A 25985-nucleotide genomic window follows, 5' to 3' on the forward strand; every position below is an offset into this window, starting at 1 on the left:
CCTCCTTCTACGAAATATTTTTATATGGACACTTCTTGTTCTTTTATTGACCTTCCCTCGCCCTTAAGAAATCATGGAAATTTTAAGATAACGTTACAAGAACTGAGGACAGAAACAAATCGAAGTTGGAAGTACTTCAGCTTGGCAAATTGACATGCTGTTTTTGTATTTATGTCTTTCAACTTTAACACCCACAATTTATTAAGTGAGACTCTGTGCCAGAGCGGAAGGCGAGAATCCTGTTTGGACACCGTTGAGGAAGGAAGCCGGGACTTTATGGGGCACCCCCTTCCTCTCAGCCGCTGACCAGGAAAGCCATCTTTCCGTATGAAAGCTATTCAATTGGAGAGGTGGGGTGCTTTGGGAAGGAAGATGACCTCTCCCTTGTAAAGTGGAATTGCTGTTTCCCCACCATGACTTACTCAATGCATTTCCACCAGTGTTTATAAGAACACTTGTGTGAATGATTGTGGTGACAGCAATAGTCATTTAAAATATGGCTCAGATTCCTGGCCTTCCAATTTCCCAAGTTATTTGAATTATTAAGCATTACAGTCACAAACAGAATGTTTGATAAGCTCAGGTTGTGCTGAGGCCCTTTTAGAGTAAAGTATGTTTTCTAAATACCACAGGTTTCATCAGCATATCCACAATTATGGCTCTGTACAAAAAAGCATGGCTGCCCTCAATCTAAAGACAGAACAGGCAATTCTTTAGTTATCACGCTTTCAATTGAGCCAAGGGCTTTCTGGACTGCCATGGGAAGAGTTTGCTTAGATATCAAACATCCTGGGAACTGCAGGCAGCTAGCACAGTACGTGGAAATACTGTGACATACAGGACGGAGGTCAGAGGGACTTGATGCTGTCAAAGTTGTATAGGCACGTTGAATGATTTTGGACCTTGACCTTAACTTCAGTTAAGCTTTGATTTAATTAATTTGAATTGTTTCAGGCCCAGAAACCACTGATAGCTTCATAATAAAAATAAGTTCCTTTAGTCATTTCCTTATGATTCTTTAATTTTCTTTGGGAATGAGTTTATAATTAAAGTAAAACTGTGGAGAAAACAGAATTCTCTTATTTTTTTTCCCATGTTAGCATCTTACGTTACATGTTGCATTTGCCAGCAGAAGAACATCACCAACAGTACTATGTTATGAATAAGTAAATTTGGGTCCTCATTTGCATTTTATCTGGTTCTTTATTAATATCATTTTTCTCCTCCAGGAACTAGTTCATGGTACTACATACATTTAACTATCCTAGAACCCTAGTCGTTTCTGATTCATAACAGTTTTCCACTCTGTCCTTATTTTCCTCATGACTTGACAATTTTTAGGATTATTGGCTAGAAATTTTGGAGAAAGTTCATCATATTTGAGTACATGGAAAAATATAGTCTCCAGAATTGGAAAGGAAGAGGTTTCCTGTTATTAAGTCATAATCTGTACCACTAGGTTTGCGTCAACATACCATTTTAAGCTGATGGTTGTTAACTTTGTCTTACAATCAATTATAATGTCACTCTCAATTAAAAGTTGATTAATCTTGCAGTTAGTACCTGCCTAATATTTACTTCACATGTAATCATATAGTGGTAAAAAATTAGACCAGTGTAAAAACTGTAAATAAATCACCACGTCATGTTAGTAGATACAAAATGAGTTGTAAAATACATTTTTTCAGAGGCAAAAAAAATATTAAATACCTTTCCAACTTTGTCAAAGTTAGCTTTCGTTTTGCCATTTAAAATACACAGAACATAGCACCAATATATACTTTGCCTTTTATTCCTAACAGATTAGAGATGGACAACCAAATTGTTACGTGTTGAAGAATAAAGATTTAGAGCAAGCTTTTAAAGGGCTTATTTACTTAGAGTTGGACCTCATATATAATCCGGTAAGTGCCCTCAGGATGTGCCTCCCCGGTTTTCAATACTTAAAACACATGGTACTCAGCCTGTTCAGACTCAGATTAATGTCAAAGATTTCAGAATTGAAGCTTGAGAATGGGTGGGGTTGTGTTTAAACCTCAGTCATAAAATCCATGTTGAATGTTCCAGGTTTCAAACAGTTGAGCCAGCAGGATTGATGAAGCTTAAATTCTCAATAGTCTAAATGTCAAGGGAATAATTAAAAACAAAGGAAAAAAGAGAATAATTAAAAACAAAGGAAAAAGTAGAAACCTAAATTTTATGTCACATGCAATCTGCATATAATATATAGTATATTTGTTTATTCTATGATAGTAAGCTATGCAGTCTCTAAAGCAATGCATATCATAGCTTTCATACCTATATGTCTATATTCTCAAATTCTCAGTAATGCTGAAATTTGGGTAGAGTCATCAATATGAGTGTATTCTTCCCAGTTTCTTCCTGTTCTGCTCAAATGGACATCTGTACAGTTTGGAGGAGAGGTGACCTCTTCTAATCTACTGCTTTCCTCTGGGAAGCACTTGTGTATAGATTATATGGAGATTATGCTATTCATCCTAGACATGAATGTGGTCTCAGGTGGAAAATCGACAGGGACATAGTGGGAGTACATTTTTGGTTCATTTTTTTTGAAGGTTTCCTCACTCTGCTGGTTTGAACAAGTCAGTAAATTCCCCTGGGGCTTAGTTTTCTCCTTGTAAAGGAGCTATCACAGCCCATTTGCATGCTTTCTCAGGTCACTGGAGGTAATGGGATTGTCTGTGAAAATGTTTTTATGGACTGAGAACTGCCCTTCCTCTTGGAGGTACAATTGCTGAAACATTAGTTCAAAAATGAGAGGAGAAATTTTCATCATTTAGATTAGCATGAAAATGTAGGAAGCTCAGTGTTGGTCCTGGTTTGAAATACTTCAGTGGATTTAGCCAAGTGGTGACAAGTCTATCCATGATCCAACCTGGCTTGCCAGGGACTGTATGGCCCTGAGACTCAGAAAACTGCCCAAGAGTGAGTGGGCCCACCACTTTCTGGTCCATGGCTATGACCTGTGCGTTATAAGGTCTCATTTTCTGTGATCTCCTCTCAGCGACTCAGAGAGAGAATGAAGTCTGTGAATGCTGCCCTTGTAACAGTCATGTTTTTTCCAGGTCAAAGCAAGTATCAGAACCTTCAGTCCAAGAGAAAAACGCTTTGTGGAAGACAACCGCAAACTGTCCAAAAAGGTAGGTAGTGTCCACCAACTGGCCTTTGAGTACTTTCAGCAGCCAGCATCTAAGTACTTCTTAGTCATGGCTGGCTTCTTTTTCACTTGTCCTCTCCTCTCCCACTCCTTTCTCCTCTGGACTGCTCATCTTTTCACTTCTTTCCCTTGTTTTTGCAAAATGGGCCAGGTCAATGACAAGTGGGAGTGGCTTAAACCCCAGTCTTGGGAGGAAGGAGGGAGTGTGAGCTCTGCAGTATGCTGAACTGTTCTTTAAAATCACACCCTCAATGTCTTTGTCCTTTTCACTGGTGGCATTTTTTTTTCTCCCCTTCACAGCTGAGCACAAGTGCTCTCTGCTTGTTCACTGGATGAAGGAATTCCCCAGGGATCTGAGGAAGCTTCTAGCCTCAGATTCCCCTAGGGCTGAGTTTACTCCCTGCATTTAAATTTAGGGTGTGTTTCCTTCTTACTACATATGTAATTAGCTGTCTTTTTCTGCTCATTGTCTGGAATTCTCTTATCAATTTAACAAAAAGCAAAGATCCAGAAATATGGGGAGGATCATCATATTAAAGCTGGGGGGGGGGGAGACAATAAACCAAAAAAACCCATGACCTCTGCATTTCTTTCTTCTGAGCCCCTCCCTGTCCTCTTTAGATACAGGCCAGGATTTCAGCCAGTACCCATTGTTCCTCTCTGGTTGTGTAACAAAGAACAAAGTGTCCCCCCTTTAAAAGTGTTTATTACTTCCACAGCTTCCTCTGGGGTGAGCAGCTGTGCACGATGCAAAGTAGTTAAATATAAAGCCATCTTCTCTTGTTTCCCATGAACTTCTGGGCACCTTGCTAGGGGAAGGGAGTTAGCCTTCTTTTGGAGGAAAGTATTCAAATGTTTTGGTTGTGGTACCATAGTCATTTGAGTGCAGTAGTCATTGTGTGTAATCTGAGTCTATGTCTTTATTTTTATTATTATTATTGTTTTTGTCTTTTGCTCTGTTTACTTGAAAGTTAAAACCTAAGTGGAGGTAGGCAGGGTGACAGCTTTGCAAGCAAATCAAAATATTGTGCCTCCCAGTGGGAGAAAAAACATTTCCTTTACAAAACAATGTAACCACTGGGGTGGCTTTGGCTCTGAGAAAAGAGGGGAGATCTAGGGCTAAATTCCCTGGGTGTGTCAGGACTCTCCTTTGGTACTGCACAGCATCGGGTTACCCTAGGTTACAGAGTTGAAATTTTTACTTATGAAACAAATATTTAAAACCACCTACTGTAAGACAGATAGGCAGTTCTCTAAAGACATGAATTCTTATAACCACCTGTAAGGATAACGACAATGCCAATCCTACTTCGGGAGAAAGGTTAAAATATATGTTGAAGACAGTGGAGTTGGGAAATGGTGGGTCTGAATATTCAATTTCTAAAACTACACTTTTTGGACTAACAAAGCAATAATACTAGGCCTGTCCTACTGGTGTTCTTTCCATTTGTGTCCATACTAAATAACAACTCGACACTCATTCCGATTCTGTCTCCAGTTTATTCTTTCTTGCTCTGTCTCTATACTCCTCTTTGTCTCTGTCTCTCTGTGTGTCTCTGTCTCTCTCTCTCCCTCTCCGGTTGCCACACACACCATGTACACACAGATATATGTATGTTCTCTCCAATGTATGTGCATGCCCACAGTATTCACGTATACCAAATGCCAGGTTGCTGCAGCTCTTGTCGGACAGGTGAATTCTGTACTAAATACTATTAAAACAAGCTTTTTTTTTTCCCTGTTACAAAATGAGACATAACACAGGTTGGTTGTGCTTGTCGCTTATGGGTGACAATAGGACTTTATTTTTTTTTTAATTGGTACTGTACATAATGCAATTTAAACAGCTACAGCAGCTGAACTAAGGGAATATCCAGATCATGTAAATCTAATCTGTCTGTTTTCCATCTTTTACAAAACCAGATATTATCAAGAGATATAGATCGAGTCAAAAGACTCACTATGGCAATATGGAACACGGTACAGTTCTTCAAAAGCTGCTTCCAATGGGAGTCCACACTAAGGAGTACAATAGCATTTGTGGTAAGATTGTTTTTTAATGTTCACATTACTTTCTGTTTATTTGCATGTATTCATCTCTCTAAAGTATAATATATGAGATTAGCCCTTCTAAACTGTTTCTGAGTAAAAGTCACCCATAAGAATTCCTCTAAATTATTCAAAAACTACCCATATATCATATATCATTTCTTGCTGAAAAGAGCCAGTATCTATATGTTTCTATGGGGTTATTGAAGCGTATTTATATAGTCTTTGCCTGGCCAGTAACATTTTCCAAAATGGCAGCTGGAAACAGTATGACTAAATTACAACCAAGTGGTTCTACTTTAGCTTTTCAGCCAATCATTGAAAAATTCAATGTTGAAAATATGTGTACACATCAAGCTTTAGGTAACCATAGGTCACCGCAAATTAAAATGGTGCTCAACACCGTAACTGAGAAACACTCATGTATATATGAGGTACATGAATTTTAGCTGAACATTGTCCTATTCTCATGAGCATAATAAGAACCGTAAGAGATTGTAACAGCTCCTGAGTCTATCACTGAGAGCCCATGAGTCTTTGCAGAACATCCTCATTGGCACCACTGCTTGACATCTCTGGCTCATTCTCTCTCATTTGTAAAGGGACTGGTTCTTAAACAGATTGATAATATCAGCTATGGGGGAGATTAAGATTCCAGATTCCTTTTATGTCTTTTGTACCTGATATTAATGGTGAATTTCTATATAGCTTCTATACAGTTACATAAAAGATTATAATGTAATTCTAGACTATATAAGTCATGATCCATGCCAAGTCAGATTTCTCCTGTCTCATGTTGACAGTACATCCTCAATATTTTCTCTTGCCTTGCATTGTGTGCTCAACCTTAATTTATATGATGTGTATATTACATAAACATATGTTATATAAAACTGACAGAGAAATAAAATGTAAACATAACTGTCTCATATACATACATCTTGCATTTATATATGAATATATAAATGTATTTAAATATGAATATAAGATATTAGTACTTCATTGTGACCTCAAAGTTATTTTCACATTTTTGATAGAACCAATGTGTCAACTCCATAAGAGACTTTCTTTGACAGTGGGTACCATTTTGATTGGATTGTTTTCATTTTACATCACTTTAGGACAGCTATGTCTCTGTCATTGTCCTGACATTTATTTAGCCATCTCCTTGTCTTACACCCTACTCGGCTGGTGGCTTCATATATTAGGCTCCTCTTCTACCTCCCCAGATCCACTTCCTCCCCAGATTCCCTTTCAAAACTTTCCATGGACTGTTGTGTACAATTCTGGCCCTCAGAGGAAAGTGAACACAGTTGGTGTCTGCTTCCAGCCAGTGCTCTGGCCAGCCGCGTGAGGAGTAGAGGATTTCCCCCCTTTTATTTCAATTGAGTTCTGGCTCTGAGACTTTAGAAAAACAGATCTGTTGCCCTGGATTCAGTAAGGGGATGACAGAAATGATTAATGGGCTGCCGGCCTGATCTGAAGAAAGATTAAAACAAATGAAGGGAAACAGGTTGTCCGGTAAAGAGTACTTCTGCACAGGAAGGGAGCCTTGACAGGGGGCCTCTTCTCCACTGCCTCTGCCTTGGCTGAGTCCTCTCTGCTGGGCACCGTCTCAGAGAAGAGCCTTCACCAGGCTGTTAGAAAGAAACTGTGGCAATGTTCCTTGGTAGCAAGGACCCCTGGACAAGAGTCAGTACCTCTCCTATCTGATTTATCATAGCTTAATATACAAGGATACCTGGGCTTAGGAGACTGTGATAGGCTCTACTCTTTGCATGAAAGGCATATGCACTTCAATACATCACTGAAAAAGATCAGATTCAGTCACAAACACTGTAGAGTAAGCTTGTTGTGCCTATGTACTCGAACACCACAGATTCAACCAGCCACAACTAAATACTCTTAAAAACTGCATCTGCATCAAACAAGTACAGACATTTCTCTTGGCTTTACTTCTCATATAAAATAATATCACAGCTATCTCCATTCTCTTTTCATTTTATTTTATATTATCAGCAATTTAGAAATATTTTCGAAGATATGTATATGTTGTAGCCCTGATGATGGCACTGGATGTAAAGTAACTGAGTATCTGTGGGAGTTGGGTGTCTACAGGGGTGTCTTGGACCTAAATCCCAAGTATAATGAAGGACTACTGTATACACAAACTGTATCACTTGTCTTGAGTGTACTGCATTGAAATGAACTTGACACATTTTGCTTTTACTTTGAAACTCCATCTGCAAAAATTTATACCATATGCATACTGCTTAGATATGGTTGATCTTAGAGACACCAAGACACTGAAAGGACAAAAGTTTCTGCCCCAACGCTGACGAAATATGGTTTTAAAAAATCGTTTCTGGTACTATATACTATCATTGGAATTTTCACTATAGAGTTTCAGCTCTTTAAAATACAGGACTATATTGTAATGTCCTTAAAGAACAGAATGATGGATACACGCACACACATATGCACATGCACACGCACACACGCATGCTTGCATGCATGCACGCAGACACACATATGTGCATTTGCCCCTCTTCCATTTTTCTTGATAAAATTACATCATGAGCAGTTAAGCTCTTTTTGTGAGGACATGTTTTGTTTATAATGTAGTCTAAGGGCTTGTTAGCTGCCCATAGAATTCTATTGAAACTACACACATAAAGACTGCTGCTGGGCATGCTGCTGTACCCTCCAGTATGTGGAACTCTGTCATAGATTGTCTATCAGCAGAAACTTAGCTCTTCAACTAAGTTGAGCCAGAGATATGCAAGGAGGCTGAGTGAAGGAAGGTCAGCATCCTCTCTTTCTGGGCCTTCCTCACAAGGATGACGTGCATATCATCACTGGTACGCACTAATGGTTCTGCTGTTGTCTAGTCTTGGCAGAGTGCTGCTGCTTCTTATTTGTTGATGTGTTACTTCTTTCATGTTCTACCTGTTGGCTTGGATGTTACAAGGCAGAAGAGCTTTGTTGAGTGTCTAAAGCACTGGTTTAATCTGAGAACTTACTCAGCATCTGATTCTGCTTAAAAAGCCCTTATGTCCTACTGGAAACAAGAATAAGAGATAGTTTTGGGCTACTAGAGGGATGAAAATTACAATTTTGTCCAGCTTAAACATGATAGGACTTTCTCTGTCCCTGCAGGTATAAGAAGTTATGCCAGCACACTACATACTACGGGGAAAAAGAAAAATACATTTATGCTCTGTTTGTTCAGAAAATGTTCTACTAACTTCATTTTTTTTCCTGTTCTTTTAGATGAGACAAAGCCTGTATATTGTAGAATTATGTTTAGTATAGGCTGGCTAGTAATGTTAAGACCTCAGGAAAAACAAGTCATACATTTTCCTGGGATTCCTGTGAGTGTGTCTGCATAGGTCACCCTCTGTCAGAAGCTTCACTTGAAAATTAGACCAGCTTTTAAAGATCTAATTCCAGGCAGTCGAGTTAGAAGCAGATAAAAAGGCATGGAAAAAATGATCATGTTAGATTATCTAAGCATAAACCTGATGTACTGTAGGACTTACCCCTTGATCCTGTGTGGGTGGTGACATCCCCAATACAGAGGGACGAATGCTATCTTGAATAATTTCCTAGTACCTGATATGTTAAAATTGCTGTGTCTTGTTGAATTTGTTGTTGTAAAAATTTAAATCAAAGAAGTGGCTATCAGTTTGAGAGAAGTGACATGGGGAAGAATAGTTGGAAGGAAGGGATGTGAGCAAGAAGGGTTTCAGAGAAGAAATGGAATGGGGAAGGGGAAGTGATGTCACTATATCTTAACTTAAAGTATATTTGGCACAAAATTTTAGTTAAAATATGGTATCAAGAACAAACAAAATACAATAAAATATATTTTGTAAATGTTAAAATTTCATTTTATGGGGAATGGTCGAAACATTCCACGTCACGTTTCTTGCCTCAGTGTTTTGTTAGGCAGAATATTTCAAAGAACGCTCTTATTCTGTCTTTAGAGATTTTTTTCTTTTCATTAAAGTTTCCTAATATTTTGGTTCATTGTTCTCTTTAAGCCTTAAATTTGTTATTCATGCTAAATTAACTATATAGTTTCCCTCTTGAACAAATCACACTCTTGACTTTCTCAGTTGAAACCCAATATAAGGTACTAAGTTATTGACAGAGAAGAAATGGGCCGAACATATTGGATAGGAGTAAGTACATCTGTACGCATGCTGCTCTCTGAATAGATTGATAAATATGGCGTTTATCTATGTGCTCATGCTTATACCAATACTGATCTTGGACTCTGGGGATACTAAGAGCTCAGGTTACTGCTTTACTCATTGGGTGTAGTAATGCCAAGCCTTGCTCACATGTTAACTCAGTGAGTAATTACAAAAGCCTGCAGATGTAGATGCAAAGCTGGGCTCTATTTTTCATAACTGAAAACCGTGAGCCTACAAAGTTTTATGTTAACATTAGTGTGCTTTTAGGAGCCAAAGAGGGGATTGAAACTCAGATCAGCTGGTTTAGAAAGAACCTGCTTCATTCCCGGGCTCAATGCTGCTTACCACTGGTGCTCATGATGCAATGCCACTGCTATCTTTGGTCCCTACTCTTACTCTAGGAGCAAGCTTACTGATTATTTCAGAAGTGCATTGACATTGTATGCGTGGTGGAAACACTTCTTCCAAAATGCTGAGAGAAGAGATACTTATCTGTATGGGCTGGTTCTCCATCAGCCACTTTGTTCAAGGTGATGAGGCTAAAATTAAATAAGAGAAAAATGTTTATGAGATGAAATTAAATAAGGTAAAAAATACCACTGGGGAACAGTTCCAACTTTGGGAATCATGTTTTGACGTTGGAACCCTTAAACCCGTTTCCACTTTGAAACTCATGGTCACGATCTAAAGGTACTAGTTCTATAGTAATCACTAGTTGGAATGTCATTTCTCCTACTTTGGGAGGATGGTCTTCGATGATTCACAAGTATTTTCCGAGAAAGCATGAATGAGGGCTGGGAAAACTAATGGACCATGAAGGGAATTTGTACTTTTCAAGTTTTCTTTAAGGTTTAAAGGCATTTAGGAAGGGTATAGAGTAAGTTACACACACCTTCAGATTGTCTCAATATAACCAGTAAGTAAGCAGGCATTTCTGATAATGACTCCCCAACCTCTGTCTCTATGAGGCACATTATTTGATAACAGATTAACTCACACACACACAAAATGGTTTTGCATTGCAATATTATGTAGAATACTGTAGAATCAAATATATATATGGGATTTTTGCCTTTTTTGTTGTTTTTCTGTATAGATTTATATATTATCTCAGGACTCTGTTAAAGACATGAGTTGTGTTATCACATAAATACATGTTTCATGTGATGAAATAGCATTTACTAAGAGATGGTCTAATTACAAGGCTCCTTTAAGTAACAAAGATCTCATGGTGCTTTTAAAAGTATGGTTGCCTTTCTGGCATTGTGTCTTTCTACCAATCTTTCAGAAAGACACCTACTGTATTGAGAGAGGCTAGTGTGCCCAGGCATTGATGGATTCCTAGTTTTATTAAATTTTTTCCTTAGACATTTGCTGTTAAAAAGTAATCTGACTCTATCATATATCAATGGACATCTTCATAAAGCTATGACTTTAACATCTGTGACTTTTTCTCCCAAACTTTTGCGTGTAAGAAAATGAAGAATTTTTCTTAAGTTGACAGGGCTTGTAATATGATATATAATTTAAGTGATCAATCAGTACCTCAAATAAAGTTCAACATACAACTCTCCATTTCTTAGTCATAGGCTGTATTTAACATTTATAGAATCCTTTGGAATTTGAGATCCTAGCATATTAAGAAGTATAGACTAATTTTACTTTGAACTTAAACACAATAGTAACAATGGAGCTAGCCATTCTAACATAAAATAATGTAACACACACACGCGCACAACCCAACACAAGCAATGTGAAGGCAAAGAGGTTTACGTTGGCTTGGAGCTGGAGTGTACTATGGTTCATCATACTTCAGAATTCAAGGTGCTGGGAGGTTGAAGAAGTAGCTGATCACATGACTTCTGCATCTGGCTGACAGGAACCAGAGAGGGATGGATACTGGCACTCAGCTCACTGCTTCTAGCTTTATTCAGACAAAGACAACATACAGCCCATGGAATGGTCCTATTCATGTCAAGTCGGGTGTTTTCAGTGAACTCACTTTGCCATTCCCCCCCCCACCATAAATGCCCAGAAATTTGTTGCCATGGCTTTTTAGAGCCTATTAAGTTAGCAATCATTATTAGCTACTGTAGTGACCATGATTCCTCTGGAGCATTGAGATTTATCTTGATTTGGATAGTAGGTACAGTTCCAATTCAGCTTTTGACATTGGGCTCCTTACATGGTGCCATTCAGATAACTTTTTGACAATTTGGCTATGGGTTCACAATATCGGAAACATTTAGCTTTTTTTCTAAGCACAATCACTAATTTATTTGTAACCAGCTTTACTCTTTCGGTGGTAGTCTCCATACCTACTGGAAGCCATCACTGTTCATGTGGTCCATGCTATACCTATTGAGTTTAAAGATGAACAATAATGTTACAAGAGGAAATGAAAATAAGCATAAGGTTTTAAGACATTTTTAAATGTAGTTACACATATAATATATATCTACATGATATGTAGTTTATAGTTTTCCCATATCATTTGTTTTAATACTGATACAATGACTTCTCACATCTTTAGCATGGAAGACTACCTAGCATGCTTTCCAAAGACATTTTAAAGTTATTTTTCTCCAACAATTATTAAAAGAAGAACAATTCATCATTGTACTTTGTGATTATAATTTTTACAACATAATTGCACCTTCTATTGACAACTTCTCAGGCATTAACTAATTATGCCATTTAATAAAATTATAGCAATTGCATTTAAAAGATTATCCATGGAAGATATAAAAGGATACTATTAGCTATTTTAGCATATTTTTATGTTTATGTTTTCAAACTTATAATTGAATTGTGCGACCAGACAGAACCATAGAACATGTGGGCTGAAGTCACTTGGTATTTTAGAGCATGCTAATTTTGACTCATAAGCACCAGGTCTTTATTATTTTAATCCTAGAACAGTAGACTCTACCATGTTCACACAATCATGTTAGATATCAAGAAAATAATTGATTCTGTCCATGAGATTTTTTTTTTTTGCACTAGCCTCTGGCATTACAGTTATGTGTTCTGATTGTTCTCTTGGGGTAAACTTTGAGCAACCATTTCTCTTTGAAGTTGAAAACAGCATCAGATGTATATACAAGGACAAGGTATGTGTGTGTGTGTGTGTGTACATGTGTGAGCGACACACACACACATACACACCCTCCTCTGAGCTTTCTATTAGAAGCCTTGCATCTTACAGATCTCACAGAGCTCACACTACTTAAGTCTAGTGTCTAGGAGTATGTTCTTGTGAGCTTGAATGTGGTTCTCATGATGTTAGAACCTTAAACCTTAGGGTAAAGATAAGATGCTAACAGCCATGTGACTCTTTTGTGACTCTAATGATTAACTGCCTTCTTGGTCATCATCTCCCTTTGCCATTATATCTCCTTCCTTTCCTATTACTGCTAATGGTCCAGCGAGTTTACTGTAGTTACATACAGTGAGGCAAAGATAAACTCATACTAAATAGCCTTCCGTCCAACAAACTTCCCTCCCCTATTTTCTTTATCTTCCCATGTTTCTTACTTTCTCTTCCTATTGATGTGGTAAAATCCTCCCTGACAAATGCAGCGGATGGTAGAAAGGATTCCTACTGACTCAAAGTTGAAGGGTACAGATTATCCTAGCATATAAGTCAAGACAGCAGCAGCTTAAAGCAATTGGTCACGTCATGTCCCCGATTGAAACACAGTCATCAGTGAATTCCTATGCCTGTTCTCTTTCTCACTTTTATATAGACCAGTATCCCACCAAGTTAATGGTGCTACCCACAGTGGGTGGTTCTTCCCACTTCAACTAATACAGTTAAAATAATCCTCCCAAGGCATACTCAAGACCCAGCTCCCAGGTGACTTTAGATTCAAGTTGACATCCCTAAAAATCACACTTTGTCTCACTGCTTGTATTCTTTTAACTTTCTCCTTCCTTGTATTTGAAAGCAAAAGGTACTGTTTTGACTATGACAGTATTTAATGAAAGGGAATCTTTGAAAACCAATTTGGCTACTAAGCATAGAACAATTTTTTTTTTTAATGGGATAAGTCACAAGTAATGGTAGAAGTTATTGCACATACTAATAGGTATCCATGGTGTCCTTGCAAAATCCTTATTTACAGTGTTTCATCGTGTAGTGTATGTTTTGATGTAACACCTGCCAAGATTCACAGTGATCAGTTATTTCGCCACCGGTGACATGAGCCAGTTCAAGCCCGATTAGATTATATTAAAGGCAGGTTTATTGGGAAGCTGCTCTAGGACAAGTTCACTGGTTTTAAGGACAGAAGCCAGGGTAGTTGCCATGGGTGATCTGGGGTAGAGTGCACATGCAGAGAAAGAATAAAAGGGAAATGAGACAGAGAGAGAGAGACAGAGAGAGAGAGACAGAGAGAGAGAGAGAGACAGACAGAGAGAGAGACAGAGAGAGAGAGAGACAGAGAGAGAGACAGAGAGAGAGAGAGAGAGAGAGAGAGAGAGAGAGAGAGAGAGAGAGAGAGAGAGACGGGGGAGGGAGGGAGGGAAGGAGGGAGAGAGAGAGACAGAGAGACAGAGAGACAGAGACAGTGCAGTTTCACAAAATGGTCTGGATTATATAGGCAAATGCCTATGGAGGACGGGCAGCCTAGAGGGGCTGGAAAGTTCAAGGTTGGGGGCAGGGTATGCCAAGCAGAGACTGAGTGATGCTGGGGATTCTGGGAGAAGCTACAGGCCCGTTCTGTTTTTATATGCACCTCAGTCCCTTGTCCCAAGGTCTAAAACACATGGTATGTCCTGTTTTGAATGTTCAAGAGCTAATTACTTCCAGGGACTCATTAATGTGCCTATAACCACCAAATGCCAAAGCATGGACTCCCACCCACAAGGCTATGGTAGCTGTCTTCATACTTTCCTAGCTACAGTTCTTCACATCAAAAATAGGACACACATGTTGTGTTTGTTTGCTACATTAAGGAATTATACAGAATGACTGTATGAAACATTATGGTAGATTATGCTTCAAAATGGCAAAGGTCTAGTCCTACATTCTTACTGCTAGTCATCGTGCTGGGTACACAGTAGGCATCTAAACCTTGCTTTCTGGAAGAATGCTAGGGTCCCTGGAAACCATCTGTGATGTCCCTTTTACTCCAGTTCCTCCTCTGCAACTTCTCTGGTACAGAAAACATGTGACTATCTGACAACTCCATTGTCATCTTGACTGATAAGCATTTTTTCCTGACCCTGCCTGTCCAGGGTAGTGCTAATTGGCAGCAAAATGGCCAAAAGGCAGCCAGCCACAGGGGAGGCTGGTTGAGGGATGGCAAGGCAGGTCTCTAACTGGAAAGACAGTCCTTGAATCTTGTGGTATTTATTTATTTATTTATTTAGTTAGTTAGTTATTTAGTTAGTTAGTTAGTTAGTTTTAAAGAGCAGAGTTTTCTTCCTCCTCTCCATCTGTTTCTTTAATGTGACACCTGGATGTGTAAACATTTGGAATGATGCAAAAATGGAAAAGTATATCTAGAAATAGAGAGAGGGAAAAGAGTGGGTTAAAAAAGCCACAACATTCCCTGCATAGGTTTTGACCTGTTGAAGAACCGTGCCCAGTGCTTATATTTCTGGCTAATTTGATATTGCCTTTCTGTTGCAGTCTGAGCTTTGTTACTTGTTTCTAAGCTGTCATTTTTATTAGTCTCTCTGGCTGATCTTTTGGGGCTCCCGCATCAGGTGGCATGTGCTCTCATTGTCTGACTGGGCTCAGCAAACGGAAGGCCTTTCATTGCTGTGTGATGTGGGCGTGCTTGCCTGGGTAGCCTGTAATTAGACCCACCACAGGTGACAGTTACAAGAGAGCCCAGTAATCATTCTAGCTGCCTGATCTGATGTTTATGGAGAGCAACCTGCTTTGTGGTCTGGTTAGGGTTTACTGCTGGATTTCACTTCTGCCATTTGATTTATGCTTGTGAATGGTGTGTTTTGCTACCTCTCCCTAGATGTTTGAGGTTATGTCATTAACTTTTTAAAATAACAGATCTTTTTGTGAGTGTGTGTGTATGTGTGTGTTGTTCACTGGCCTAACAGTTCATATCTCACTTATGAAAAAATACATATAAATATGTGAGAAAAGCCCTAATCAAATTCAATGTACAGTCTTCTTAACCATGTTCTTGTCCAGCGCTTATGAATTATGTTAGTTCCTCTGGGAATTTCAAACCACTGCAATTCATATTTTCTTTCCCGTGGCCCTTTGGAATAAGTTTTCTATTTCAACCTAGTCACCTTAAAATTTCTGTTTTTACTAAGTGTCATGAAGGCTTCATTCTTGTCAAAGGAAAAATGGGAGAAAGAAACAGATAACAAGGTGGACACTTCCTGACACAATCAGGAGTGAATGAGACACTCAGGGTCGCTGTTTGCATCTGGAAAAAAAATATGGAACTGCAGAACAGTAAAGTTAGAGGGATGTTTGTATTCCATAGAGGTGTTGAAACGAGGCCTCCCTTAGACTTTCCAGAGACAGCATAACTGTTTACCTCCCAACCCCTGAAACTTCAGCCCTACACCATTTTTACAAAGTGTGACTTTTATTGGCCTTCGCTTTGCTATTATGGTTTTAGTTCCTGGGGATGAACTGCATCTACACAGCAGCTACAGATTCCGCAGTTCCTGACAACATAACATTTTCCCTGAAAACATCCTATTGGCAACGAGTTTGTAAGTCAGTGGAGTTGCTGCTCAGAAAGATATTGCTCCCAGGAACATAAATCTGAACCAGGGCTTAGGTGCATTTGGCTGATCCCCTCTTAAGGCAAATGGATCTCTACCATGATATGAGTGTGGTGAGGGAGATGGTGAAGATGAGGGCAGTCAATACAATAACCTGGGACCCTTGCGTTTCAAAGAGATTCTACTTTAAAAACCTGTTCTTCATTCGTTGATCCACAATAATGATTTTTGCAAAATATTTTAGAATGTGTCTTCTCTTTTTAAAAGCAGCAGAATCCTAAATCTGTGTTTGCTGATAGCAATCTTGTCCTGGATGGATCTAGGTACAGCACTCAAAAATATTTTATAAACTATTCCCAAACATGAGCTGTTTTTCTGGGAGACGGATATAGTCTCTCTTTGTAAGGATATTCCTATATGAGGTCTACCACCCGCTATTCCACTTTGCAAGATAGGAGGAGAAAGCGTATGTTCTGTTGTTTAAAAATGTCTGCTGCAGCCCTTCTTTACCAAGCCTTTGCCAGGATCATTAACTTTGCATTTTATTGTGGTTTTTAAAACATTTTCAAAAATGTATGTGCTACCAAAGAACGCTATTTATTTATGATCATTTAATGACAAGCCCCTTCACACCAACACAGAAAAAAAAGCAAGTTGGAGAAAATGGGAAAAAAATAAACTAAAATAAAATAAAGAATGACCCAGTAGCTTGATGCTTGTCTGCATTGCCTAGAGTCCTGCAGGTGGCGACAGAAACCCACAAATGAGGAAAATCCCAAGGTACTTTTCTGTTGACTATGTGGGGATTTTAATTCCAGCAATTTATTTTTAATTTGATACAATAATCTGTAAACAGAAATCATTACATCCATTTAAAAAATTTAATTTCCATGTTGTGTAATTTTCTGCTCCGTTTTTGGAATCATTTTCTCTCACATTACGTAGCCTGTTTATCTCCATGAAGAAAGGATAAAATATAGATTATTGTCAGGTTAGTCCAGATTTCTTTTGTCAATTAGATACCTCCCACATTTGTATTGCATTTAATTTTTACATAACTTGTAGGTAAAGTTACAGATTATTGGTTGCTTGGAAAATCTGCTGTGTCTGTGATTGTGTGTGTATCCCTACAAAGACACACATTCAAGCTATAATATTGTATCCAGTTGCATCAAAGGGCCTTTTGTTTTTTGGCTACTTAAGGTTAGCTTTAATGTACTCAGAATCACAGATTTTTTAAAAGATATTATCCAATGCTAAAAACACAGCATAAACAATTGTCCTCAATTAGAAAATGCATAGCAGATATAATAACATGTCTGTTCTTTTCATTGTTTCTTTTTGGACATTAGGAACTGTAAAGGCAAAGTTAATGACTTAAAGAGTTGAGATTACTTTCTCTAATGCTGCTTAAGGTTCAAAAGTTCTTAAATTGCAATTTTTGTAAGGACGTGTACTCATTTGTAATTTTTTAGGTTTCAGCTTGAACACTCTAACTCTAGCATGATTCACTTAAGCACACAGCTAATTTCGGTTCTCCTATTTTCTTTTAGCCTCATTTTAAAAAAACCTTGCAGTGCACATTTTCTAAGGGAACTGCCATGATTGTAAGGAAATGTAATTATTTTGGTTTAAATGCTTTAGGCTTTAGAAGTTGACTGTCATCAGTAGACAATTGTGATGGTCCTGGGGAAATCATCGGAATTTCTGTCATTTTCTTTCTACAGAACTGTCTGCTAAGTCATATGATAAAGTTCAAAACCCAATAAGGTCTTGTCTACTGTTTCCTTAGATCCAGACCATCTTGTAACAGAAAACAAGGAGAATGGAGACAAACAGAAGGGGGGGGGAAAGAGAGGGAGAGGGAGAGGGAGAAGAAGAGGAAGAGGGCGGGGGAGGGAGAGAAAGAAAGTAGAAACTGGACTTCTTAGATTCTGTTTCAATTGCTCTTTCAATTACTCATGAGGGAGACCAGTGGAAGGCAAGTCCGACCCCCTGAAAACCTATTTTGCAGCCTTCATATGAAGAATATTCAATACTCTGCTCTGTTAGCAGCTGACCAGAATCTAATCCATTAAAAATATATCGTGGTAAGCAGTTCTCGAAAAGGTTTATGTAAGATTAGCACTCAGAGAGGATGTGTTCATCAGGAAATAGGTTGTTGCTTGACCAGTTGTCCTGCAGAGAAGCCTGCAGGACAGAAGGAGATTTAAAAACCTGCAGTGTAAGGACTGTATTTGATCCACCCCTTTCTTCTGCATTGTTCATCGCTTACATGAGGTTTTCTTCAAGGGATCTATTTGGAAGTTAATTTTAAGGGCAAAAGCATGTGGGGGAATGACCCCATTTCTGTCCCATGACCATCAAATGACCTATGCATATATTAATGTAACTCATTTACTTTACAGATCCAGCTTCATAGCTTGGGCAGACAGGGGTGCAGATTTTGCTGCAGTTTGTGGTGACCATCCAGTTTTCTGCTTGATTGAAGTCCAGCCTCTGCAGTAGACACTGGTGCCCATGAAAAATGCCTTGGAGGTGGATGATACCTATAGTGTCAGGGGCCCCAAATGACTAAGAGATCAAATACACTGGCTAAAAAGCCTTAGGGAAGCATTATGTGTCTGTGGTCTGATCTATTGTCTACGAGGTCGGGAGTGTTAATGCACTCTGCAAAGATTACACTCCCTCTCTAATTGTTCGCACACTTCCTTAAAGGATTTAAGCAGTCAGGAGAGGTGACTAGACTTGGCAGTTTTTGGTCTTTTGCTACAGTTGAAGTGTGTTCTGTCTCCCCCCTACCCCCACTCCAGACCATTAGAGGAAGTGTCCTCACTAGGTTGGAAGGCCCACATTCCTAATGAGGGATGAAAGTAACCAGAGATGATAATTTCAACACAGTTCCTACTTGTTCTTTAAATACCCTGGAGTGTACCCTGTAAGGACAGCACCACTGTGTCCCATGGGGCACAAAGGAGTTCAAAGGTCTGCATTGATTTTTGGTCCAATGTTTTTCATCATGTAGTCTCAGTGCTGGGATGTTCTGTGGCATTTTATATATTAGGGTTAGATCAGTAGGTGAGTTAAACATGTGGGGAGGTTTGAGTATTAACATCCCTAAATTTCCTCCTCTACCAACACACACACACACACACAAACACACAGAGTCACACATGCACACACACATTCACACTGACACATGGACACACTCACATATCCTCAAATACACAGATGCATATTCATACATGCTCATAATACTTATACTGTGTTGCACATGCACACGTGCACACACAGGGACACACACAGAAACACACATTCTAGAATGTTTGGAAGACTTATCTACAAATAGGGCCTGATAACTTTGTCCAGGCTTTCACTGTAAACTTCAGTAACATACAAGCAAACTTATACAAAGCCCCCTTCCCAGCTTTGGAGTGTATTTACTAAGTTTTATATAAGAGCAATATGATCTTTCCAGAATGATACAAAAACAAACAAACAAACAAAAACAGTAAACCTAACATGAAGGCTTGACAAACTTATTCACACGACAGTTTAGGGAATACTGGTTATCTGTGTGTTTGGCAGAGTACAGGGAGTCTGTTACATTTGTAATCAGTGTGGCTAGAGGAGGTGAGGGAATGTGTGGCAGATCTGCACCACTCTCTGGGTGTTCCCTCCCCACTAGACACCATTGCATCACTGAAAGGTACAGACCCATCTCAGATCAGTCTTAACGGTGAATACAGATTGCGTATGTGGCCTGGAGCCCATAGTATAATGTTTATGTGGTGTGTGAAAGAGACCTGGGAGGATTCCCTATGATTCACGATGGTCCTGAGTGATGGGTGTGGAGGAATATTTTAAAAAAGAAATCCTTGTTTGTCCCTTGGGATTTTTCACACTTCTTAGCCGACAACACAGTATTTTACTTGTCCCGTATAAAGCTGTCAGTGTATGCGTTATATGTGTGTCTTCAAGACGCTAAGCAGACGATGGGAACAATTGCTGGAGGGGGAAAAACACATTCGAATGAGAATCTTCAGAGGAGCGCTTCTCTAGGATCCCTGGCCCCTGCTTCTACTCCAAGGACTTCTTCTCACACGTTTTCTTTCTCTGTGTTATCTCACACCGTTGGTAGATTGCACTGAATGTTTCATCTGTATATAAAAATTAAAAATTCAAACAAAAATCTGGCCCACATGAAGAACAGGCCCTTTGGGCATATGGTTCATTATGCATATTCGTTTAATTACTAAAACACTTGTGATGGCTTTTCTGCCCTTGCTTTCAACTTCCAAAGTTGGAGCTCTTCTATTGCTCAGAAAATGCGGCCCAGAAGTCTGTTTAGAAGTGGGGGTGGGGGAAGAATAAAACCCTTTGAAGAAATGATGTAGTTCACTTGGAAGAGGAAGGTTTCTTGATATGAAGCTGATGGGAGCTGACATCCCTCCCGTCTCTTGATTCTCAAACACCTTCCGCTCTCCCTCCTAAGTCCCAATACAGAGTCCCCACCCCTCCCACCAGCCCAGGACTGCTCTTACAGTGGTTAGTTCATATGGATGTGAACTGGGAGGTAAGGTGAGACTAAGAATATAGGTTTCCAGCATGTGCCCTCTGAGTAACTCCGGAATGGGATGGCAGAGCTGTCTGTGTTTTATTGGTTAGAACACGGTTGCTATGAAAATGTGACTTTAATTGATTTTTCAGGGCAAACAGGTGGTGATGGTTTAGACATTCCCTGGTCTCGGTGCCACTCCTAATTTGAGGCTGTACATAGAGTAGTTTTATTAAAATAAACAATCTCCTGGCTCTGGTGTTACCTAGACATCTGCCTCTTGGCTTTTAGAGACCCTCTGGAAATATTTTCATTTTGTGACCCTCTCAAAAGTTTCAGTTTCTAAGGTAGTTGAAAAGGGACTTTATTTTCTAGTCTTGCAATTAAAGATAGTATTTTTTTCTTCTTTAGAGTAACACATTAGATAGAATTGAGAAGATGTGTAAATAGGATAACTCTTGTGTCTGTAGGTTTAAGCCAAGGCACACTGTATTTACATGATGCAACAGACTTTCAGCATGTTAGGTTACAAAGTGAATATTCTGGTTTGCCTGGACAAGAAATTTCATGTTAGTGGAAAAAATATTTTTGGGTTGAATATACACAGGGATATGGGAGCTATGTAGTAAGACCTTTTGGATTTCCTGATTTACAAGGACATCTCTACCTTAAGAAGACTTTTCCTGAGCTCCTGATGATGAGAAGAGATTCAAACCGTCAAAATGTGCCTGCCTGAGAAAGACAATTCCACATCTTGGCAGCATCTTTGCCTTCAGTGGCAGGCATGGGTGGCACTGATGGCAAGCACAATTTTGCTATTCAATTAAGCAAATTGGTACTCTAAGAGAGGCCCTCCACAAGACATGCTTGGTGGGGTTGCTAAAGGACTGCTACTTGCTATAAATAGCATCTCTCATTCCTCACTCTGGAAGAGGTCCTAGGAGTTAGAACACCTGAGTTTGCTTTTAGCAACATGAACTTATCCTGAGCAGGTTTGGAATGAATGCCACACCGTCCTAATGTTTTCAGTTCCAGAAACAAAGCTGCAAGCGCAGATAACTCAAATGCAGAATAACTCAACAGAAGTTTGTTTGTTTGTTTGTTTGTTTGTTTGTTTTTTGTTTTGTTTTTTGTTTGTTTGTTTTGGGTTTTTTTGCTCCCGTGTTACATTCCTGCTAATCAACTTTACTTATTTAATATTAGATAACCCCCCATACCTTGTTTTCATTCTGATTGTCTTAGGGATACAAAGAACCAATGCCTGTTAATGGTTCAACTTTAGTCAGAGTTACTGTGTGCTGCTCTCTGACACTGGATAAAGAGCCCTTTCACAGCAAACCTTGTAGGTGTATGGTTAGAGTGCACCTCTTTTATCTTCAACCATGGAGGATCCCAAACAGTCCATAATAATGCTTCTGAAAGGAGTTGAGACCATCACCAGTTCGTGCAATGAAGCTATTGGTCTTTTAACCTCTTCAGATACTCAGCTTTATAGAAGAATAGAGAGATGTAAGAATTTCCAGACCTCTTCTTCGATGAGAATAAAGAACTTGCTGCTAATAATAAAACATGTATTTCCCCAAATCAGGCTTTCATCGGTTCAATGACAGGCTTTGACACAAATGCATAATGAGAAATTTATTGTCTGACTGTAGACTTTACATTATGATGATCCCAGGGGAAAAGCCAATGGTTACTGCTCATGAGATACATCTTTTCTTTCATTCAGCTTAGTGTTCTATACTTTACAAACTTGCTGTCTGTCCTTTATGCGCAATGTGGAGAATGTTGTGGGTCTTGAGTGAAATGGAAAAAAAATCAAGAAATGTAGAGTAAATAAGGACTGTAAATGACATACAAACATCAAAGTGATGTTCTTTCCAGAGAAAGAACATGGGAAGACTATGAGAAATGAGCCGGGTGTGGTGGCATGTTCCTATAATCCAGCATGAGGAAAATGCTTGGATTATATGAATGGATGATTAACTCTGAGTCACCAGTTATGCACTGGTGTTGCATTAGGAAAGAAATCAAAGCACTTCCCCTCAAAGTCATTTAACCAAGAGAGAATCCAAATGTGGATTCTCTACTCCATGCTTCCTGTGTCTGCTGTCCTCCTGTTAAATCTGAATCTATAGCTGTACCCATGTCTTTGTCTATTCCTATATGTCTGTCTGAAATGAGATACTTTACTGAAATCTTGAATAGAGATAATACATAAATAAATAAGCCATGAAATCACTAACTCCAACTGATCCCATCTGACCTAGATAACAAACATCAATGTTTATCAACCAATGTCAATAAATGGTTGCTTTCAACTTTCCTGGTAGGAAGTTGCTTTCAACCTCTGTATTTGAAACTTTGAGTAAATGATTACGCACACATTGACTGGGTCAGGGGCATGGGAAATCCCTAATTTAAGATTGCAGCTACACATTAGCTTAGGTTGTAAAAGTTGATCACATAGAAATCCAAGACAAGTTGACTGTTACATTGTTCCCTTAAAGGCAAGTTAAACAAATAGACTGAGTAAACAGGGGGACAGCAGTCTTAAGCTTAAGTGACTTTAAAGTGTACTATTATCTTTGAGTGTGATCCCATTCAAGGTCTAGTCTTTTAGACTGTAAGAGCCATTGTCAGAATGTTGCATCTCCACAGACAAACAGAATCAGATCACTGGAAATTTGAGGCTAGCCTGGTCTCTATAATGGCGTTCCAGGCTAGGTAGGGCTACAGAATCCAGCTTAGTATGGAAAGTAGCTGTATACTGACATGGCAGTAATGGCTGCTCCATGGCTTGAAGTTACATGAATGGTTACTTACATAATGCTAGAAATGGACCTCTAGAATTCTGGATGGTCTCTGTCTCTCACCTGGGATTTCCATACACTTGTCCACTTTACCTAGTTAACCCCTGTGGTCATTTTGTTCAAGAACCTTGCCAGAGAGTTATATCTATTTCTAAAATAGATGTAAAATAGCCAGGACTTTATGGGTTAATGTATGTGCTCCAGGAGAAGGAAGGCTTCCATGTGTCAGGCTAGCTGGAGAAATAATGTCAGGGTTGAGCTTTCTGTAATTAATGTGATGGAATCCTTATCACCCCTCCATTCCTAGAAGTATTTTCTTTACCTAGTAATATTCATTCCTATGGTTGATGATGATTTTGGCACTAATGGCTATGCCTATCTACTGTCTTCATCATTGCCTTATTTTGGATGGCCTGATAGAGAAAATCATTTGATAGTTTTGCTGCCTTCTTCTGTGACTTGAAAAGCAATTTACCAAGCATTACTCTTGATATCCATGTTGTTCTGTTATTTTGCAAGTTCTTTTATTTGGCTATTCTAATCTAGTTAGACATTCAGATTGAGTCTAGTTTGTAGATTTTGATTTATTTTACATTTTGTTATTATTATCAATTTTTCTCAAGTATTGGTATATATGTCATCTAGTAGCCATGTGGAAGAGTTGAAGCATATGGTCCCAGGGTAGAGACAGAAAAGCAGCATTCAGGAGCTTTAAAAAAACATGCAGTTTCTCATAACCTCTCATCAAACATGTAGAGTCAGGAACTCTGGGAGTTGGACCCATGTTTTGTTTACATAGTTTTCCATGTTTTTATTTTGTTTAAGTTTATACTGACTGCTTTAGGATATGGGATTTATAGGACATCATGTGCACATATGTTGTTTAATTAGCTAATACTCATCATGTTGTAAGTTAAAGATCATCAGCACCTAGTTGAGTTTATCTTTCTCAATATTTAAAATCTCTCTGCCTAACCTGACTTCTGAATTTTATCAATTGGGTACATATAATATTATTTCAATTTACTAAAAATTATAGTTCTCTTATAATTAAAGATGCATTTTTCTTACTAGTGAGTTTTGTTTGGGAAACTTTTGTACCTTGTTACCCTGTTGCATATTTTCCTTGGTTGAAAATGTATTGAAGTTGATGTCCCATTTTGGCCTGAGGATTCCATAGTCGCTTTTTCTTTGCATGTTAACCAGTAGTGGATCTCTGTATTAATAACTATTTACTGGAAAAAGAAGCGTCTCTGATCACAGTTGAGAGATGCCCTAATTCATGTATGTAAAAATAAATCATGAGCCTGTTGAATATTGTCATGTCCATTTAGCAAAATAATATTTTGTTTTGTTTTTTTGTTTTTCGAGACAGGGTTTCTCTGTGTAGCCCTGGCTCTCCTGGAACTCACTCTATAGACCAGGCTGGCCTCGAACTGAGAAATCTGCCTGCCTCTGCCTCCCAAGTGCTGGGATTAAAGGCGTGCGCCACCACCACCCTAGCAAAATAATATAAGTAAGGTGTTCTCCTTGACCCAATTAGGCACAGATTCTTGACATCTTTAATAGTGCCAAACATGAGTTCCTTCTTTGGACTTGTCTTGACATATAATTTTAAAAGGTCATTGATTATTTCCATAACATTTGTGACCCTATTGCACTAGTAAGCCTTTCTCAGCAAGCTGATCCATTACTGTAGCTCCCATGGTTCAAAGATGGGTAAGACTGAAGGTGACTTTTCTCACTCAGTAGAAAGCATAGTTCTTTCTTACAGTGTGAGAGCTGGTCAATAAGAATGAAGCTTCCAGCTCAGTTCAAGCTTACTTTCTGAATATTCTATGAATCAATTACGTGGCATCTTCAACAATAAGATCTTAATACCAAGTCCTAGAGATAAACAAAATCAATGGTAATAGCTTTTCATGTTTGGTGGTGGTATGAGAGGTACTGCGTGATCTCATTCACTAAGAATTACAAAAGAGGTAACACATTCATTCCTATTGTTTGGGCCTGTTGTTTGATACCCTATGATATCTGGGAGAGCTCTCATTCTACAATCACATTAAGCTTTCTTGAATAGAAGGCAAGCTCTATTGGTATCCTGTTTATCGCTATTAGTCTAACAGTCTGCATACTTCCTTTAGAATAAAAGTCACAATCCTAATGCCCATTGACAAAACCCTAAGTAGAACTTCTATGTTTTTACTTTCTGATTATTCACATTCTCTTCAGATAACACTGGATATACTAGGTGATAGACTTTTCTCAGTTTTGGAATTTGTGATCACTCACATTTCTTTCAGAGCCTTGACTAACGGGTTTATCTGGAAGACCTTTCCTGACTAACCACTTAAAATTGCAAAAGCCTGCCTTGCTGTTGGATGGTGGACCTTCCTGTTTTTGTTTACTTTTTGGTGGTGGTGTTTCTTCTTCTTCTTCTTCTTCTTCTTCTTCTTCTTCTTCTTCTTCTT

At 38.8% G+C, this 25985-nt stretch overlaps 1 protein-coding gene across 3 annotated transcripts in view; it reads left to right on the forward strand.

Annotated features, from left to right (window-relative positions):
• Positions 1-25985, forward strand: part of Mctp2 (multiple C2 and transmembrane domain containing 2) — a 225234-nt gene that overhangs the window by 140440 nt on the left and 58809 nt on the right. For all 3 annotated transcript variants that reach the window (XM_028776708.1, XM_028776709.1, XM_028776710.1), the window contains 3 exons: positions 1803-1904; positions 3087-3161; positions 5102-5221. In XM_028776708.1, the coding sequence (XP_028632541.1) occupies positions 1803-1904; positions 3087-3161; positions 5102-5221 (297 nt within the window). The remainder of the gene's footprint in view (positions 1-1802; positions 1905-3086; positions 3162-5101; positions 5222-25985) is intronic.

Source organism: Grammomys surdaster, unplaced genomic scaffold, assembly GCF_004785775.1.
Source record: "Grammomys surdaster isolate TR1022 unplaced genomic scaffold, NIH_TR_1.0 271, whole genome shotgun sequence".
Classification (NCBI taxonomy): Eukaryota; Metazoa; Chordata; class Mammalia; order Rodentia; family Muridae; genus Grammomys; species Grammomys surdaster.